At 48.5% G+C, this 20,161-nt stretch overlaps 1 protein-coding gene across 1 annotated transcript in view; it reads right to left on the bottom strand.

The window, feature by feature from the left end:
* The window catches only part of sh2d3ca (SH2 domain containing 3Ca), an 89,687-nt gene that overhangs the window by 16,831 nt on the left and 52,695 nt on the right, over positions 1-20,161 (bottom strand). Inside the window, exons 4-6 of the mRNA XM_038970176.1 lie at positions 18,705-18,846; positions 8,746-9,030; positions 2,072-2,200 (exon numbers count right to left, since the gene is read on the bottom strand). Coding sequence (XP_038826104.1) covers positions 2,072-2,200; positions 8,746-9,030; positions 18,705-18,846 — 556 coding nt within the window. The remainder of the gene's footprint in view (positions 1-2,071; positions 2,201-8,745; positions 9,031-18,704; positions 18,847-20,161) is intronic.

The following is a 20,161-nucleotide window of genomic DNA, read 5'->3' as shown; positions in this document are numbered from 1 at the left end:
CTCCCCTTTATCTGTCTGTTCCCTGCTACTGCATTGATTGTTTTTGTCTTTAGTTTTAGTTCTTGACGCTGTTCCTGTCTCGTGTTATTTCAGTTAATTATTAAATGTTACTCCCCGTACCTGCTTCGTCTATCCAGCGTCAACTCATGTGACAGTGCATCAGTCCCTCCTGCAGCAAAGCACCCCCACAACATGATGCTGCCACACCCCCGTGCTTCACGGTTGGGATGGTGTTCTTCGGCTGGCAAGCCTCCCCCTTTTTCCTCCAAACATAACGATGGTCATTATGGCCAAACAGTTCTATTTTTGTTTCATCAGACCAGAGGACATTTCTCCCAAAAGTACGATCTTTGTCCCCATGTGCAGTTGCAAACCGTAGTCTGGCTTTTTTATGGCGGTTTTGGAGCAGTGGCTTCTTCCTTGCTGAGCGGCCTTTTAGGTTATGTCCATGTAGGACTCGTTTTACTGTGGATATAGATACTTTTGTACCTGTTTCCTCCAGTATCTTCACAAGGTCATTTGCTGTTGTTCTGGGATTGATTTGCACTTTTCGCACCAAAGTACGTTCATCTCTAGGAGACAGAACGTGTCTCCTTCCTGAGCAGTATGACGGCTGTGTGGTCCCATGGTGTTTATACTTGCGTACTATTGTTTGTACAGATGATCGTGGTACCTTCAGGGGTTTGGAAATTGCTCCCAAGGATGAACCAGACTTGTGGAGGTCTACAATTTTTTTTCTGAGGTCTTGGCTGATTTCCTTTGATTTTCCCATGATGTCAAGCAAAGAGGCATTGAGTTTGAAGGTAGGCTTTGAAATACATCCACAGGTACACCTCCAATTGACTCAAATGATGTCAATTAGCCTATCAGAAGCTTCTAAATCCATGACATCATTTTCTGGAATTTTCCAAGCTGTTCAAAGGCACAGTCAACTTAGTGTACGTAAACTTCTGACCCACTGGAATTGTGATACAGTGAATTATAAGTGAAATAATCTGTCTGTGAACAACTGTTGGAAAAATGACTTGTGTCATGCACAAAGTAGATGTCCTAACCGACTTGCCAAAACTATAGTTTGTTAACAAGAAATTTGTGGAGTGGTTGAAAACCGAGTTTAAATGACTCCAACCTAAGTGTATGTAAACTTCCGACTTCAACTGTACAACATTGTGCGACGCAGGTACCCTTTATTCTATACGCCTGAAAAGTACACAAAGTGGCTCGAAGTCAATGTTAAGCACACATCTAGTGTGGAAACATAGCTTACACAACTAAGATTTCCTGTGAGAACTGTTATGAAGAGGCATCCTATAATAGGGGACAAAGTGAGGAATACACATTGTCGAAAGGTGAAATTCCATAGTAAAGCCTTTCTCCATATGGCCAGCAGGGAGTGCTGTTACTACAGGCCAGACCACCACCAGCAGCAGGGACAGACAGACACAGACAGGGGTGCTGCTGCTTGCTGCTGGCTGCGTGGGAGCCCATCACCATGGAGACAGTGCATTGTTTTAGCAGTGAGGGTGAGCCACGGGTTCCCCCTGTTCGGTCTGTTTACTCCAGTGTGAATGTAGCATTATGTTAATGTGCTGAAGCATCGCAGACGGAGGGAGGGAGGGAGACTCACAGATGGTTTTACTCACACTACAGAGAGAAAGCGAGGGAGGAGTGCGGATGGGTGTCAGGAGGACTGTGGGGCCACATCGGTGTGTGTGTGTGTGTCTGTGTCTGTGTGTGTGTGTGTGTGTGTGTGTGTGTGTGTGTGTGTGTGTGTGTGTGTGTGTGTGTGTGTGTGTGTGTGTGTGTGTGTGTGTGTGTGTGGAACGTTTCACAAGTTCTGGATTTTGCCATTTTCTCCTAAGACTAAGAGCATATGGAAGGCTGTTCATTACGCAAATGAACCAGTAAGAATGTCAATAAACACTACAGTGGAAGGTATAAGTTGGCAAAGAAATGCACGTATGGGACTTTTATTGTGCACGAAACATCGCTAACGCAGAACACAACAGTACCCATGTCGATAACCACTCTTCTTTGTGTGTGTGTGTGTGTGTGTACTCTGTGTGTGTACCTCTCGAGGGATGTGTCCATGGTACCAGCCATGGCTCCTGATGTCGCTGCTGCAGAGTTTCAGCTCCTCTTCCAGCTCCTTGCGTAGTTTCTCCGGTGGAGACTCCAGCAGGTATTTCTCCTTGGAGAACTAGAGGGAACAGGAAACACGCCCCTGTGAGACAGACGCTCAACACCTCAGGCTAGCAGGACAGCAGTGATTCTGGTACTATTCAGTGATACTGGTACTATTCAGTGATACTGGTATTATGCACATACACACACAGTACCCTGCAGTACATGGAATTCAACACTCATTGACCTGATTTCAAAGAGGGTCTGATTTCCCCCATTGTGAAACCTTTCTAAATAAAACTCTTTCTTACGTGTGTGTGTGTGTGTGTGTGTGTGTGTGTGTGTGTGTGTGTGTGTAGGCTACAGTACTCTGCCTGTCTTTACCTTTCTGTTATATAGTAATCTATGACCTAACTTCCTCCATTCCTACGCACAGGAACACAGCACAGCATAACTCAAGCACCACAGTCCCGCCAACAACCATAGTTACACAATCAGAATGTAAGACTTTACAGTATTACACATTTCAACAGTACTGTTCTAAAGTTATGTTGAGACCACCGTGACGACAAAGACATTTACATTTGAGTCCAGATCTAATGAGGAAATGTGCGGCCAGGAGGACAGAGAGAGGGACAGAGTGAGAGAGGAACTGAAAGAGAGAGACAGGGAGGACAGAGAGAGGGACAGAGTGAGAGGGGAACTGAAAGAGAGAGACAGGGAGGACAGAGAGAGGGACAGAGAGAAGGGGGAAAGAGAGAGAGTCAGAGAGCGAGAGAGAGAGAGAGCGAGAGCGAGACCGAGAGCGAGAGAGAGAGAGAGAGAGAGAGAGAGAGAGAGAGAGAGAGAAGGGGGAAAGAGAGAGAGTCAGAGAGAGAGTCAGAGAGAGAGAGAGAGAGAGAGAGAGAGAGAGAGAGAGAGAGAGAGAGAGAGAGAGAGAGAGAGAGAGAGAGAGAGAGAGAAGGGGGAAAGAGAGAGTCAGAGAGCGAGAGAGAGAGAGAGAGAGAGAGAGAGAGAGAGAGAGAGAGAGAGAGAGAGAGAAGGGGGAAAGAGAGAGTCAGAGAGCGAGAGAGAGAGAGAAGGGGGAAAGAGAGAGAGACAGTGAGAGACAGGGAGTGGGAGGTGAGAGAGAGAGAGAAGGGGGGAAGAGAGAGTCAGAGAGCGAGAGAGAAGGGGGAAAGAGAGAGAGACAGTGAGAGACAGGGAGTGGGAGGTGAGAGAGAGAGAGAAGGGGGAAAGAGAAAGAGTCAGAGAGCGAGAGAGAGACAGAGAGCGAGAGAGAGAGAGAGAGAGAGAGAGAGAGAGAGAGAGAGAGAAGGGGGAAAGAGAGAGAGTCAGAGAGAGACAGAGAGCGAGAGAGAGAGGGAGAGAGAGAGGGAGAGAGAAGGGGGGAAGAGAGAGAGACAGTGAGAGACAGGGAGTGGGAGGTGAGAGAGAGAGAGAAGGGGGAAAGAGAGAGAGTCAGAGAGAGAGAGAGAGAGAGGGAGAGAGCGAGAGAGAGAGAGGGAGACAGAGAGCGAGAGAGAGAGAAGGGGGAAAGAGAGAGAATCAGAGAGAGACAGAGAGCGAGAGAGAGAGAGAGAGAGAGAAGGGGGAAAGAGAGTGAGTCAGAGAGAGACAGAGAGCGAGAGAGATGGAGAGATGAGATAGAGAGAGAGCGAGAGGGAGAGAGAAGGGGGAAAGAGAGAGAGTCAGAGAGAGACAGAGCGCGAGAGAGAGAGAGAGAGAGGGAGAGATGAGATAGAGAGGAGTAAACACACTGACAGCATCTCTATACTACCAGCAGAGGCACAACCACCAAAACAAACAATAACAACACCGTCTCTATGGACACAGGGATGAGATGCTAAATGGAAAGATATGACGTTATCTGACACCCACTGGGAGTCAACACTATCGAAGTGCACTTCTACAGATGTAGGATCTTAATTTGGGAATATTCCTGTAGTGTGTTTGAGTTTTAAAAAGGGTTCTAAAGTTTGCCATTTCCACTTTGAAATGTCAGACTTTATTAGCCCAAACGAAAAATGTATCAATCCCTACAAAAATGTCCATTAATTATATTCCACATAAATATTCACATTTCCTGTTGCTGCAGGATTATTTTCCTACTGTAGAAAATTACGATCCTACATCTGTACTATACAAACAAGATTTTCGACTACAAGTGAGACTATCATTGAAAGTACTGTATCTCTTCACGTGTGTGTGTGTGTGTGTGTGTGTGTGTGTGTGTGTGTGTGTGTGTGTGTGTGTCTGTCCGTCCATCCGTCAATCCATCCATCAGTGAAGCTGTCTATCTGTCTGTATGAGTGAGAGAAAGAGATGAGGGGGCTTCAGAAGGCAGACAATCAATACCATATCGCCCCGGGTCACTGTATGCTTCTGGTCTCCCCCCCTTTCTCTCCTCTTCTCTGAGATAAGTTGATTAAACCCCCACTTTCTACTTCACCTCCTCCTCCTGCTCTTCTCTTTTGCCTCTCCTCCTCTAGGGAAGGATGGAGGGATGGAGGGATGGATGGAGGGATGGAGGGGGGCAGGAAAACCGCAGCAGTTTCCACTCAGATTAGATTTGACGTCACGTTTCTGAAGTGAAATGGGCGTGAAGTGTGTGTCTGTGTGAAAGGGATACTGGGTAATAAAAGAGCAGCAGGGTCAAGTGTGGAGTTATTGCTTTTCCTCGTCTCCGTGGTGACCCAGGAGAGACTAGCCCTGCCGCTGCTGAGCTGACGGACCCTCCTGTAATTGGGTTTTACAGTAGACACACACTGTGTGTATGTGTGTGTGTGTGTGTGTAGGTGAGTAGGTGGTGGGCAAATTGGAATAGCAGGGCTCTCTATGATATAACTGAGACCAGAGAGGGAGACAGACCGACTGACAAACCGAGAGCGACAGCGAGAAAGAGGGGCAGAAAGAGAGAAAGAGTCAGAGGGACCAGGATGTGTGTGTGAGAGAGGACCAGGGTTTTGACACTTTTTCTCTTCCGACTCCCAAAGAGGGGTGGTACACCCATCCATCCTCTGGCTGAGCCCCATGTTATGTGGCCCAGTTACAGTGCTTCCCTGGTGGGTGGCCACACACTCCTTACTTTCCTGGAAAGCACAAACCCAATACTTTTTGTTAATGCAACATCAGAGAGACACAGACAGACAGACCCAGGCGAGAGACAGCGAGAGACAGCGAGAGAAACAGCGAAGTAGAGAAAAGCAAGGTGACATTCATCGATACAGGGTGGGGAGAGAGAGAGTAATAGAGGAAGTACAATGGAGTGTGAAAGACTATGCCATTCATCTAACCCCCCCACCCCTACTGCAGCCTTGGTTGCTATGGAAACGTCTCATTGTGTGTGAATAGGCCAGGTGCCGGGCGACGTACAGTGAGTGCAGCATTCCTGGGTCCAACAGCACGCAGCTGGGAGTCTTGACACACACACACACACATACTTATACACACACACACACCGTCCTCCTCATGTATATTAGATGTTAAACACAGCAGCTCATTCATCTCAATATTGAGCCAGAAAGCCATTAGCTTTGGCTGTATTACTGTAACACTCTGACCACACAGTAATATCTTACTGTACATACCACTACGAATACATCACATTGGAAGTAGAGAACAACAGACGACAGTGCATACCAACTTCATCATTCTTTTAAGTGCTCATTTTGTCTATGGACAGGAGGCACAGAGGTGTCAGGTTTATTGAAGAGATGGGATGGTTAGGACAGGGACAGACCGCTGGGTCTTGGTTCTTTTCCACCCAGCTGATTCTGGAGTAGGACATTAGGGGATATGGGGGTTGGGCTGGAGATGGGTGTGCGACGCAGGGCTAGGGACGGATGGAGATGGGGGTGCAGGTGGGAGATACGGGGGTTAGCTGGGGATGGATGGGGGTGCAGGTGGGGGGGGTTGGACTGTGTCCCTGCACTCCCTGATGTCATGAATAATAACACTGGATGATCCATCACTTCGTTTACCCAGACACCTACTACCCTCCCACTTCCTCACTGCTGACCAATCAAATCACACCAACTAATGACATCCCCCACCCCCTCCAGCAGATCACCAAACCAGAGGTGGCATTACCATCAGTCAAACTCACAGACCTTTCGACTGGATCCAAGATACATACATTCTACCAAATGCAATCTACTACCAAAAAAACAAACCCCCTCTCTGGCCCAAATGGTACAATGCAAAGCAAGGAACAAGGGATGCACTGGAACAGACAAGTGCTCTTAGATCTAAACCCATGATAGAATGTAGAGCCTTTCTCTTTCAGCTTCCCCCTGCCCCTACCCCAGCCGTTGCTATGGTAGCAGCCTGAGATTGGGGGACCCCACCTCCTCCCCATCCGCTGGGCCAGAGCAGAGGTCCCTCTCTGTACCCTCTATCCCTCCCTCCCTCTTTCCATCTGCCCCCCTCTAAGGGGTTTAGGGGCCTGGATTACTGCTTAAAACCCTCCCATCCAACCCTGCCTCCCACCGTCTCAGCCTTATCCCATTATTTCACATGCTCCTGATCTTACCTGATCTCCTCTCTCTCCTCCTAGTCCTAACACTATCACTCCCCTTCCACGGACTCGCGGTACTCTGAGAGGCCATGTTGCAGGGTAAGGAATGTTAAAGGACATACAAGGCTTAAGTTAGACTGGCACAGACTGTAACCCAAAGTAAATCCCATAGCTTTAAGGATAACCACCAAGCTCACCTGATTAATTTCTTCGGTATGTCCTTCACATACAGTAACTGCGTTATGTAGACGGTTAGCTAAGGAATCGCCGAGGAGCAACGCATCCCTCACCCTCTCCCGCCAACCAGATATACATCTAGTTACATTGTATGAATTCCATACTCCAGTCACTCTTCGGTCGACCCCTACTCCTCGTGGGTGTCTTGTCCTGCTGCGCCCCCTCTGTAGGGATCATCTCTGCAGGCTATAGTTTACATCCCCTCTGTAGGCTGATACATCTGTAGGCTGGGGTCTGGAGGTGGGACTGATAACTGGGACCTCCACTGTCAACACTGACTCCACTACCACTACTGCCGGTATACACAGACACACACAGCTACTGCTTGCGACAGAGTGGCAGAAAAATCCTCATTCCTTTCCTCTGTCATGCCCTGTCTAACCCCCCTTAGGGCTGCTCAGTGCTGGCTCACACACACACACACACACACACACACACACACACACACACACACACACACACACACACACACACACACACACACACACACACACACACACACACACACACACACACACACACTCCCCTCCAGAGCTTGTCACTCAGCATGGTCTCAATGCCTCTACCCCCACACTGACTGACAGCTGGGCCACAGGATATGACACGCTCCTGGACTCCCACTGTGGAACATCCATCTATTCTCTTTTGCTCTCTCTTCCAAACTATTTCCCTCTCTCCATCTCCCCCCCCTCTCTCTTTCTCTGTCTGTCTGTTCGTCTCTTTCTCTATCTCTTCAAAGCTTTCTTCCTCCTACTCTCTGGTTCCTTAATGACAGTTGATTAAGATACTGCACATGATGGGTGTGATTTATGATGATAAGGAAAAGACAATATGAACTCAGTGGGTGAGAATGAGATGGTGTGGCTGAGATGTGTAGTGTGTCTGTGTGTGTCTCCCACCCCACTATCACACACACACACACACAAAGTGAGAGAGATACAGAGATGCACTCAGCTCTAATGATTTCTGACAGCTCTATGTCTCTGAGCTGATTCTCTTCCCCCTGACTCTCAGCCTCTGTTTTTACGGTTAAACACACCTGTAGGGTAGCAGAGTATGTTCAGAAGTAAGCACACACACACACACACACACACAACCCCCATCCCCCAAAAGAATGCCTCTGGATGGCCACAACATGCTTCCAGGCTGCTTCCCTCCTGCATCTGGAAACATATTGGTATAGAAAATAGGTCATCTTTAACTCACTCTTTGTGTGTGCGTGTGTGCGTGCGTGCGTGTGTGCGTGCGTGCGTGCGTGCGTGCGTGCGTGCGTGCGTGCGTGCGTGCGTGCGTGCGTGCGCCCATGCTAGACAGCCTTGTGACCCTACCAAAGGGAACAGGTCCTTTTTTGCGTTTAGATAAACTCATCACAGAGCCAGTCCTGTCAGGGGGAATCAGCCTCTACTCTGCAGCCTCCACCCACCCCACAGTGGGGGTCACTTTGTGTTCCCTCCACTGACCCCCCCTACCATCCTTTCACTGGCCCTGGGGGGGCTGCTGGCTGTGGAAAGGCCAGGATTGGAAGATTGGGGGCTGCTGGATGAGACTGAGGCAAGGCCACAGTGGGGTCAGGGGCTGGGGAAAGAACAGGGAGGGGCTTGGGGTTTTGGGACTGGAGGCTCCATCAGGGCATGACTACCCAATTAGGAGAGGACAGCTGAGAGGTTTGACAAAACGCAAGGCTAGAGGTCTCACGCAACACATCTACCATCATCAACCAAGCCCTTTCCTCCCTCCTCCCTATCCGTCTCAGGAGACCCAGCAGGACCACACCGTCTACCATCATCAACCAGCACCTACCACCAACCCACTGCTTCCTTCCTTCCTTCCCTAGCCTACTCAGCAGGGCCACACCTGGGAGATACTGCCTTGGTAACCCCTCCCCCTCCATGGTGGCTCCCTCCCTCCCTCCCTCCCTCCTTGAAGCTGGTGGAGAGGAGACTGAAAGGGTTCATGTGCACTGTCGCGCCGGGCTGGGCCTTGCCGGGCTGGGTCTTGCCGGGCTGGGTCTTGCCGGGCTGGGTCTTGCCGGGCTGGGCCTTGCCGGGCTGGGCCTTGCCGGGCTGGGCCTCGCCGGGCTGGGTCTCGCCGGGCTGGGTCTCGCCGGGCTGGGCCTTGCCGGGCTGGGCCTTGCCGGGCTGGGGACAATCCTGCAATGTGCAGTGGGGTGAACTGAAGGGGAAGACATAGCTGGGTGTGGCCAACGCTTTCCTCTGATCTGCTACCCCATGGTCTGGGTCTCCACTAACCAATAACAGTAGACGACATACATGCACAGTCAACCTTGACTCATAACACTACCGTCCGAGGTACAGCTCTCTCCACGGCACGACACCACTACCTAATAAGACTTCCCCGGCCCTCCATTTACCAACAACATATCTCAACTACCCGACTTCTCTGTAACACTGAGATAACACGGCCCCATCTCCTCTACCCAAAACCTTGCTTTGTCACTGCTCAGCCTCCAGCCCCAGCAACAGCCTCCGGTCCACCTCCTCAGTACAGACAGGCAGTGAGTAATCTGCCAGGAATGGCTAGGATGGAGGGAGGGATAGAGGGAGGGCGAATGAAAGGGCACTTGTCTCACTTACCTGCTTCTGCTCTCTCCATTTCACTGCCTTCTTCATCCTCCTCTCTCTCCCCTCCTCTACTTTCCTTCATCCTCCTCTCTTTCTCCACCTGTCTCGCTATCGCCTCCCTCCCCCATCTATCTTTCCCACCTGCTCCCTGCCTGTCAGCGTGTGTGCTCTGTGTAGCAGCCTGTATCAGAGTGTGTGTGTGTGTGTGTGTGTGTGTGTGAGTGAGTGAGTGAGTGAGTGTGTGTCAGTGTGTGTGTTTGGTCCAGCAGTGAGACTGGTCGGCCCATTACACTGACAAGAACAGAAGCAACACACTGATGACTGGGCTCCGGGGAGAGAAAGGGAGGAGAAAAGGAGAAGGGGAGGAGGACGAGGAGGAAGAGGAGGAGAGCGAACAGGCTTACAGGGATACGGGTGGATAATCTACACACTAGAGAATGAGAAAATTGGCCGGATTAAACCCTGGATGGCTGTCGGCTGAATTTCATTGTTCAGGTCATATGAGGTTCCCAAAAACCCACAAACCTCCTCTGACTGGGATTTATTATATTTTTCCTATTAAGAAAGATTCCCGGTTCACAAATTGGTATGGATTAATTTTGTTTACAGACATATCGACCGCAGAAATTATATAACACTCTGTTGGGTGATACCATAACCTGCCCGTCTGTGTGAGATGAATATCAAAATAAATGGAGTAGTCAGGAATAGACCGTGCTTTAGCCCCTCTCTTCACACACAGAAAAACAGACACACACTGAAAGAATGGCCCATTAATGGCCAGTTTAAAGGCTCTCAAGGGTCAGGGGTCAGGGCCCTGATGGATTGTGGGTCTTGGTGCCTCATCAATACTAACCTGCTACTGCTCCTCTAGCCCAGCGGTGTCAGTGTGTGGGACGTTTTGTGTGTGTGTGTGTGTGTGTGTGTGTGTGTGTGTGTGTGTGTGTGTGTGTGTGTGTCGGCTGGGAGCCAGAGGCCAAGGCCAGAGGCTATCTGTTACCACGGTGACAAGCGGTAATGTGTTAAGCCGAGGCCATGGGATCTTTTTGTTGTTCTTTATAAATGGAGGCCTTTACACTGTCAGATAAACCACAAGTCCCACGATGCTCCTCTCTCTCCCCACCACCCCAAGGCAGGAGAGGAGGAAGCAGCAGGAGGAAAGAGTCAAGCGGAGCAGAAAGTGTGTGTGTGTGTGTGTGTGTGTGTGTGTGTGTGTGTGTGTGTGTGTGTGTGTGTGTGTGTGTGTGTAATGGAGAAATACAGAGATGCTGCATCCCTTCCATTGATTAATCAATAAACGCCAGGCCTGAATTAATTGTTGCTGCCTAAAAGACACAGCGGGCTGGAATTATGAAGACGTAGAAAGCCAATAAAAGATGGGAGATTTCATCTCCCCCCAAAAACAGAGACTTATGTCCCTGATGAGGAGTCAGGAACACACGAGGGATCTGACAGACAGAGGCCGAGCAGATGAGACCAGACATTGACTGAACTGACTCCCTTTGATGCTACAGCCAGGCAGACACCAGATCGCTTTCCGTTTTAAACTCAACCCCTTTGTCACCGCCTTCCATAGCGTTTATGACCACGACAAAGGAGTTGGCTAGCCTGGAATCCAAACTGAACCGTTTCATGGTGAAGCAAAGGGGCTGGCTAGAGACAAATCTGCCTACCACACTATCAGTCCATCATGGGTTCGTACACTTTTTCAGCTTGAAACCCAAATGAGAAATTGACCATCCTCCTGTGACCCAAATCATCCTTTAATGACTCAAATTAAGTTGAAATAGTGTGTATTATAGATGTATTCTCATAACTCGCAACCCATCTCTCACATGCCCAGGGCCAACATTGGGTCCCGACCCATAGTTTAAGAAACCCTGGTCTAACTTGCTGTATCATTCAATTCAGGGAGACATTTTTCTTCTTCTTTTTTTTATCTCTAGAGACTCCCTGGTGAAATTAAGGATAAATAGATTGCGAAACACAGATTGAAGGATTGTTTCTGATTCAGACACCGAATGAATGGCTTTACTCTGATGGTCAGTAATATATCCTGCCCCCATCCCCATCCCATCATTCAGAGGAAATTGATGAGAGCATCGTAACAGCATCTCATCCCTCTAAATGACTGACCACTCCCAATCCCTATCCCAGCCACTCGCTTCAGGCCTGAGGGAAAGGATGGACAAGAGAGAGGAGGAAGGAGAGGAGGGAAAAGAGGGAGAGGAGGGAAAGGAAGTGAGAACGGAGGGACGGGCCTGTCACATCAATCATCATCCATCACATCAAACCACAACAACGGAGAACAGCAGCACATCTATTGTTGCTCGTACATTCGTCTCGATGTACCACAACAAAGACAATAGCAGATACAAAGCAATATGACTTAATATAGGGAGCCCCTGACAGCCTAAGCATTATTTGTAGCTTTGGCTGTAAGTGTTGCTATTTGCTATAGTTTTAATAGCTGATCGTCACACCCTTTCTGCTTTTATTTTCAGTTGTGCTTTTATGCTTTTGGTGTGGCCAAGGGCCTTTGTGGGTCGACGGTGTAACCGCCCACCAGTGCATATAAAAGGCTAACGTTGGAAAAGATCTCCTGTGTGTGTGTGTGTGTGTGTGTATACATGCTGATGAGCGCACAGGAAGAGACAGGCAAGCACATGCACAACACAACACACAGACACACGCCAGTCGAATCGATACCTGGACACACCCTGCGGTGGGACGTTTTGCTTTGTGAGGGCGAAAAGAGGAAAAGCATCAATGCCGCTGACTGGCCGCGGTCTGCCCGGAGTCGACAGTCAGACACTGACACCCAACGCTATACAGTCCTCGGTCTGTCAGTACACAAACACAGGGTGACCTATTGACGGGCTTGACGCTCTGCACACAAACACACAGACCAGGGTCATAGGAGAGACGGGGAGGAGAGGGAGAGAGAGAACGGGGTGGGGGGGGGACCAGAGAGGGAGGAAAGTCGGGTGAGGGGGAGGAGAGAGAGAGACAGACGTCGGCAGGTAGCCTAGTGGTTAGAGCGTTGGGCCAGTAACCGAAAGGTTGCTGGATCGAATCCCCGAGCTGACAAGGTAAAAATCTGTCTTTCTGCCCCTGAACAAGGCAGTTAAAACACTGTTCCCCGGTAGGCCGTCATTGTAAATAAGAATTTGTTCTTAATTAACTGACTTGCCTAGTTAAATAAATAATACAAAAATATATAAAAGATGTCATCCCTATATGATACATATAAAATAAACAGATTAGAGAAAGGGGAGACCATGCAGAGGCCAAGTCCTCACGTACACACGGCCTCTCCTCCCCATGTCCACTACTCCTCTGCTGATAATGATATGGTAATGAGGCAGCGTTTGATCTGATAGGTAGACTGGTGATGCATATAAATCAGGGGTGTGAATTAGCCAGGCCCTCTGATGGGCCGAGTACACGCACACGCACAGCCCTGTCTGGCCGTGATAGAACCATGTCTTGCCCGATAAAGAACATCAAGTGTGGGGGTTCTTGACATCTACTGTTCTTCAGAATTCTAAAAGGTTCTTGAAATGTATGGGAGCCTGCAGATGTGTCCCTTTCACTATGTTAACTAGTGTTGATTTTTCAGTGTACCATTTCTAGCGTTGATTCGAGAGTTAAATTAACACAGTGGTGTAAAAGAACCCCAGTGTTGGCATTAATAACCAGAGTTGAAGCAAAATCACGCCCATCATTATCATATTTCCCAGCATGCTCTATTGCAAGTTGATTTTAAGAATTGTTTTGTTTCAATATCTCTGTTTCTGCATGTACACTACTCAAATATAAATGACATACATTTTCCTAAACTATTCCAATCTGTTACTTGGACTTATTGCACTAGTTACTGAAATGGTTGTTCCAGTTTAGATATTTAAGGTAGTCTCATATCTTAGTCTTCCCAAAATTCCAAACATTGGATATCCCCACTCTGGCTGGATTCCAATAGGAATTACACATCACTTTGCTAGCCAGCATAATGTGGCTTGCAGGCCTGATGTGGCCTGTAAACCAAGAGTTTCAGGCCACTGTATTATGGTAAAACTACGCCTTCAAAAGGAGGCCTTATGAAATATGTATTGTGTTGTCTCAAATAATTACATTTAAATGACAACATATTCACTTAAGATCTCACTTGGTGAAGGCCACAGGACTGAAAATGAATGAATGCAAGAACCATGTCTGTGTCACTAGCAAACACAGTCATGGAGGGTACTAGTAACTTTAAAATTCACTTGAAAGTCACCAAGGATATGCAATATGAATATGCAAATAAGGCTTGAAACTCTACAGCAGGGATATCGAATTCTGGTCCTGGAGGGCCGAAACTTGTCTGGTTTTGCATTTTTGGATGGTTCTTCAAAGAACTATCCCATTAAAGGTGCTTCAGAGACCCTAAAATGGTTCCACTATGGCATCGCTCTCACAAACCTTATTTGGTTCCAACTTGCACCTTTATTTTGAAGAGTGCACACAGAAATACCTCTGAGCCTTATAGCCTGTTTGAAATCTGGGCCCTGCTATCTCCCGTTTGCACTGTCAGTACAATATTCTCTCATTTCTCTCCATCCTTCCCTCTCCCCTTGTCCCAACTGATCATCGTTGGAGCTGCAGCAAGCAGCAAGCCCCAGAGCTGCGATGCTATTGGCTAGAGATGATGTCATTGTTTCCAGGAGAAAAGGTAGCGCTGAGTGCTATTGGCTGGCAGGGAGGAAAGGCTAGACAGTACGGGAGCGCTGAGGTATCACTTTCATTCATACAGAGCAGAGAGAGTGAGCAGAGCTCTGTGTGCCCGCTGCCACACATCTCACACACACACACACACACACACACACACACACACACACACACACACACACACACACACACACACACACACACACACACACACACACATTACGGTACAGCTCTTGCACAGTGTCTGAGGGCGGGGCGGGGCAAAGCTTTGATGGACAGCTAGTAACCCCTCAGTTACCTCAGACACAGAGGGCCATTAAATTGACAGACTGAGATAGGAGCATCAGTACTGTACCAATACTAAACACACACACACACACACACACACACACACACACACACACACACACACACACACACACACACACACACACACACACACACACACACACACACACACACACACACACACACACACACACACACACACACTCTCTTTCTTCCCCACAGACAGTATAATCATTGATGGGGGTAGGGATAGAGGGATAGGGGAGGTGGGTGTTGTCCTTGTGTGTGTGTACTAGGCTGTCACCATGGTGATGTTCAGATGGAGCCCTTCTTGCTGGCTTGAACTCGCGCTGTTGGAGAGGAGGGAGGAAGGGAAGGGCCTTCCAAAAACACAACACACATCCCTTAAGATCAGCAATGCCCTTGCATGTCCGGACTCTCATAGCACACCGAAAGCAGCCTAAAATATGTGTGTGTGTGTGTGTGTGTGTGTACACTCCCGGGGGGAAACACTAGCCCTGCCTGCACACGATCGACGTGTTATTCCGAGAGACACTCATGGGAAATTAGCCTGTGATACCCTGCTGTGGTGTCACCCTTACCCGCCTTCATTCTTCCCTCTCTCACCCCCCTTCCTCACCTTCCTCTGTCCATTTTCCCATCCAGGGAACTATGTCATAGTTTTCTGCAAGTTGCTGTTGTCTTAGCTCCGATGAGATGCATACACACTGTATCTAAAGAGAGAGGGACAATCATCCCTCCATCTCTCTATCCCTCCATCTCTCTATCCCTCCATCTCTCTGTTGAGACTGCTATGTGGCAGTCTCTTCATCTTTTCAGGAGCATGAGGGGATACCCCCCCCACCCACACCCCCCACGATGGTGTTGCCTATGGCACAGCTCATGAAGATGCATGGGGGGGGGGGGGGGGTTGTGTGTGTGTGTGTGTACCAGCAGCATCAGCGTCTGCTGTTCAGTCACACTAAATTAGTCCTAAACGTTCAGAGTCAGCTCAACACTTCAGCAGAGCATACTGTTGCCTCTCTGAACGCTGAAAAGCATCTAATCAGGGTAATTCTCTCCGTGTGTGTGTTCCCTCTGAACACGATCTAATCAAGGATAGTCTAATCCTTAGTCTAATCTAAATTGAAACACATTCAAAGCTTTTCAATTGAATTGTTTCATCTTTAGAGAATGTCTAACGAAATGTTATTCATTAATCCCTAACGTATCTTTATGTTAGATTCGATTACTTTAATCGTTTGGGTATCATCAACATTTTCATCTTTAGTATCATCTTTTTCAAAATGAAATTGAATCCGTCACAGAAACGGCTGTTTAAACGTTTTCTGACTCCATTTTTGAAAATGGTTCTACTAGTTTTATTTCGACGTTATCAGTAACCATGTGTGAAAAACATAAATTCTCCATCTCCTATGTCTTCTCTTCCACCATGATCAAACATATTGTCTGCTGCTGTGGAGCTATTCTCTGTCCTAGGCTGCAAATCACCTAGTTGCACTTTAATTGCCTGGGGTCCTTTCATAAAGTAAACTGAAACATTAAGAAATCCACCGGGACTCTGGTACCCAGTAACTCACAAAGACCTTTTTGGGGCCATCGCTGGAAGAGGATTTATTTCTGGTATAAATGTCAGTGAGGGAGATAGATTCCAGAGAACCTACAGCGTAATGGGAGACCTAGGTTACTCGTGCCTTCTGTTCAACCTTTACCTATCCCACTGATGTCAGAAGACGTCTTTCACAAGGGAGACCTGGAGTCCCGTCGTGCCATAAATAAACAATGCTAGTCTGAGGAGTACTGTGACCATGTTACCTCAACCTCCCCTGGCTGACCCACTAATCCTCACACCCATCTTATTATTACTAGTGCCTTAAACCTTAGCATGGGCCCGCCATCTGTAGTTGACGTACTGCTACAGCCAAAACCTTCTACTGCTAAAGCCGCGTACAGTGCTAGTTTGAATGCAAGCGGTACTCCGAAGAGGTACAAAAACGGTTAAGAAGCACAGGGCTGAAGCACGTCGAGAGCTGTGACCGCTAGGTTACCATAACCTTCCCTACCCTCGGCCCACTTATCCTCAGGCCTCTGCTCTCACCAGAGCGGCTCAGTAAGAGTGGTTCAGTCATATCTGGCCGGGCTGAACTCTGGCCTCCTGCTGGCGACCCCGAAACCTCTGACCCCCGGGGTCAAAGGTCAAGTGGACACACAATAGAACCCCTCCCCTGACCCCGCCTGCCTAAATCCTCACTCCAGATTCCCTCCCTCTCTAACCCCATCAGAAACACACAGGATCAGAAGTCCACTGTCATCCATAACAGCAAACGGTCCACCACGTCAACAATGAAATGTGGTTTATCAATGTTCAATAATTAGGAATTTAACAAGATATAGACCTACTGGTAGATGAATAGCTTGTGAGGCAGTGTATAGTGAGTTGGAGAGCGGGGGTTGGGGGGTGTACAGAGCAGGTGGGGGTAGAAGTAAGTTCCAGACCAAGTCTGTGATCTCAGCAGTGCTGTGCTGCTCTGCTCCCTAAAAGAGCCACACACACAAAGACTTCTGAGGGGGAACCATGCAGGCACCATGAGGGGTCCTTTAGATCTCTCTGTATGGCACACACATACACGGATGCATGCAACAACCTCCAATCCCTTTATGTAGCACCTGGATCTGAGGGACACACACACACACACACACACACACACAGTCTCTCTGGAGTGGAGCAGTTAGTGTGGGTAGCAGTAGTGTGAGTAGTGTGACTGAGGTGAGTCCGTCTGTCAACACATTCACACCTCCACAACTCTACCTGGTACAGTGGTAGATTTCCCTGTTCCAGCTGTATCCAGCACACCCTTTTCATTTAAAAATGTTCACCAGTCAGTGCCTCAGCCCTTCTTATACCGCACACACGCACGCACGCGCACACGCGCTCTCCCTCTCACATGACTCTGCTGTTCGCTATGTCCTCCAAAATGCCATCTGCAACCACCCTCCCACTGGTTCGTTGTAGTACAGTCCAGGGTGACACCCTCCTCAGCTCCTCTAAACCCCTACTAAATACTCACAGATGGATCGGTCCATTATATCTTTGGATCAGAAGGTTCCCGTGGGATACATTTCAGGTACTATCGAATGGCACTTAAACACGCAATCCACATCCTACGTTCTGACACGAAAGCTTGAAAAGAGCCAACTATAAGAAACTGAAACTGGAGGTTTTTGAACTGACAAAGGACAGATTGGCTAATTGGGAGAAAGGTGAGAACCAGTGAGTGGGAGCAGCTACAGACCCTAATCCTGACCCGGGGCTATGGATCTGTGGGAGTGTCTCTGCTCTGCTCACTCTTCAGATCCCAGCACCCCTACCATTCCTCACCATTCCTCACCATTCCTCAGTCTCTAGTCATGTGTAACCCCTTGTGCTCCACTGTCTACCCTCTTCGCTGTATCCAGCTACAACTCCAAGCAGTTAGCCTGGGTAACAGTCTGTTTATGCACTCTTTTGTGGAATTCTCACGACAAGAGAGTAGATACAGACTGGCACCCAGGCTACAATGCACTGGCATAGGGGTTTTGGGGAAAAGGCACTCATGGTTAGGACTCCGAGCAACAGAAAGAAAAAGAAAGCTAAGCGTGCCTCATTACTAGCGAAAACATCCCAGTGTAATTAGCTTCCTCTCTCTCGGTAACAGGCTGATTTTCTCTTGAACTTTAGCAGTTAAACAGCCGCTTAGCCCCTCGCTGTCCCGGGGGGAGTGACAGGCGGGCGAGGCGAGGCGGGCGCTGCAAAGAGGATTTGCTGTGAAAAGGATTCGGAGGAGGAGAGGAGCGCCGAGACGAGACACGAGAAGAGTGGAGCAGGGGGGGATTACACAGAGGGTCGCATATTACAATACTCCGGCATGCCAAATCGGCTGCGGGCGGCGCGGGGTTGATGCTACCTAACGTCGCTAACGCAAAACGTTTCAGTACCAGCTACGGCTTCTGCTACGCGTGTCAGACGGTGGGGTTGAACATGGTTAACCGACTATGCGGAGGTTGAAAGAGCCCCCGAGGTAACTGGTGGTACGGGGCCCTGGGATAATCGGTGGCTGTGGTGGCCCCTAAAGCTCCCGTCACGATTGAAGGCAGCGGAGGCTACAGTGTCACTTGAATTCAGGGGACATGTTTGATACCGTTCATTCCTTTGAGCCGGTCCTCCAATTTAAAGTGACACCAACCTCCACTGGTTGGGCGCCGTGGTGCCAGGCCATGGGCTCTGGGGTTGACAGAGAGGCTGGCAAAGCCACAGAGTGTATCGCAGCTGGGTCACTCTGGAGATAAACTGTGGCTATGCTGCCTGGATGGTTGGAGTTAGCCTGGCTGGCAGACACAGAAAGGGGGGATTAAAATCAAGAGAAAACAAACTGCACAGAGAGGGGAGAGAGGGGCAGATGGGGTTCAAGCGCTGATCTGCGAACAAACAGGGCTGTAACATCACAATGTCCCAGTTAGAGACCGACTGGGACAGCAGTGGTCTTAATTACAGACACAATGGTAGCACTGCCAGCATGCACTCCCATAGACCATACGAACAGTAGTAATCGCTCTGCTGGGAGTTTAAAGCACGATATCAGCTGGAAATTGAAAACAAGCTAATGGTTGAACTGAAGTGTTGGAAGCCTGCTATTTTATTCCCTGGCCCGGGGCACTGAAATGAACCTCAATCAGATTTTTATTTTTGAGAATGTAGTGGTTGAAATGTTCCAGCATCGCCCTGGAGTCGAGGCTCTTTTCAACTCGAACTGTCACTGACAGACAGTGTCTCAGCATTTCTTCCTGTCCTGGTGCTGGTCTGAGATCAGGTGATGTAAACAGGACACACAGGTCAACAGACGGAGGATGTTACCAGACCATCTATCAGACTCAAGTGGCTGGGGCTGGTGGCCTAACTACAAATACTCAAATTAGCCCCTTCACTGAACATACTCCCATTTTCTGCACCAAAGTAACACACACGTACACACGTCAGGGTCATGTTTTATTTCAAAGCCACCACTCTGCTATAAATCCTGTTACTAAACTCTGAATACTGCCACAGAGACTCTCCAACAGACAAGGAACAGTTGAGAGAGTATACTGATAAGAGATGAAAAACAAAATACAGAACAGTGAGTAGCAACATATTACAGTGAGGTCTCATACTATCATATACTAAAGCTTTCAATAACAATATACTACATTGAGGTTTCGTACTATCAGATCCAAAAGGCATGACTTTCAGTGGTGAGCGAATGTAATTCGCCTCCCTGCTATTCTCTCTCTGTTACAATAGAAGATCTGACCACAACGTGCCAACAGCACACCCTTAGGTCATCTGTCAGGAATCAGCCATGCTCATGTTTCTCCGGCTTCTAAATTAGACAAGCACAAGTAGATATTCCTGCCCGTATCGTATCTATGATATCACCAGTTAGCTGCTGGCCAAAACAGGAATGAACACACTCAAACACAACCATTACACACTCTCATGCACTCTCACGCGCAAAGACAAAACCGCTAACAGAAATGTCCAAAAATTCACAAGCCAATATACAGATTCTGTTCAAACCCAAAACTCTCCAACAAAAACACTTTTTCTTTGAATCACAACCTCTCTCGCTTTCATTTCTCAAACAAAAACCTACACAAACACACA

The sequence above is a fragment of the Salvelinus namaycush genome, chromosome 31 (assembly GCF_016432855.1).
Source record: "Salvelinus namaycush isolate Seneca chromosome 31, SaNama_1.0, whole genome shotgun sequence".
NCBI classification, from domain to species: domain Eukaryota; kingdom Metazoa; phylum Chordata; class Actinopteri; order Salmoniformes; family Salmonidae; genus Salvelinus; species Salvelinus namaycush.
Note: the sequence above shows the minus strand (reverse complement) of the source record. Positions and strands in the feature narration are given on the sequence as shown.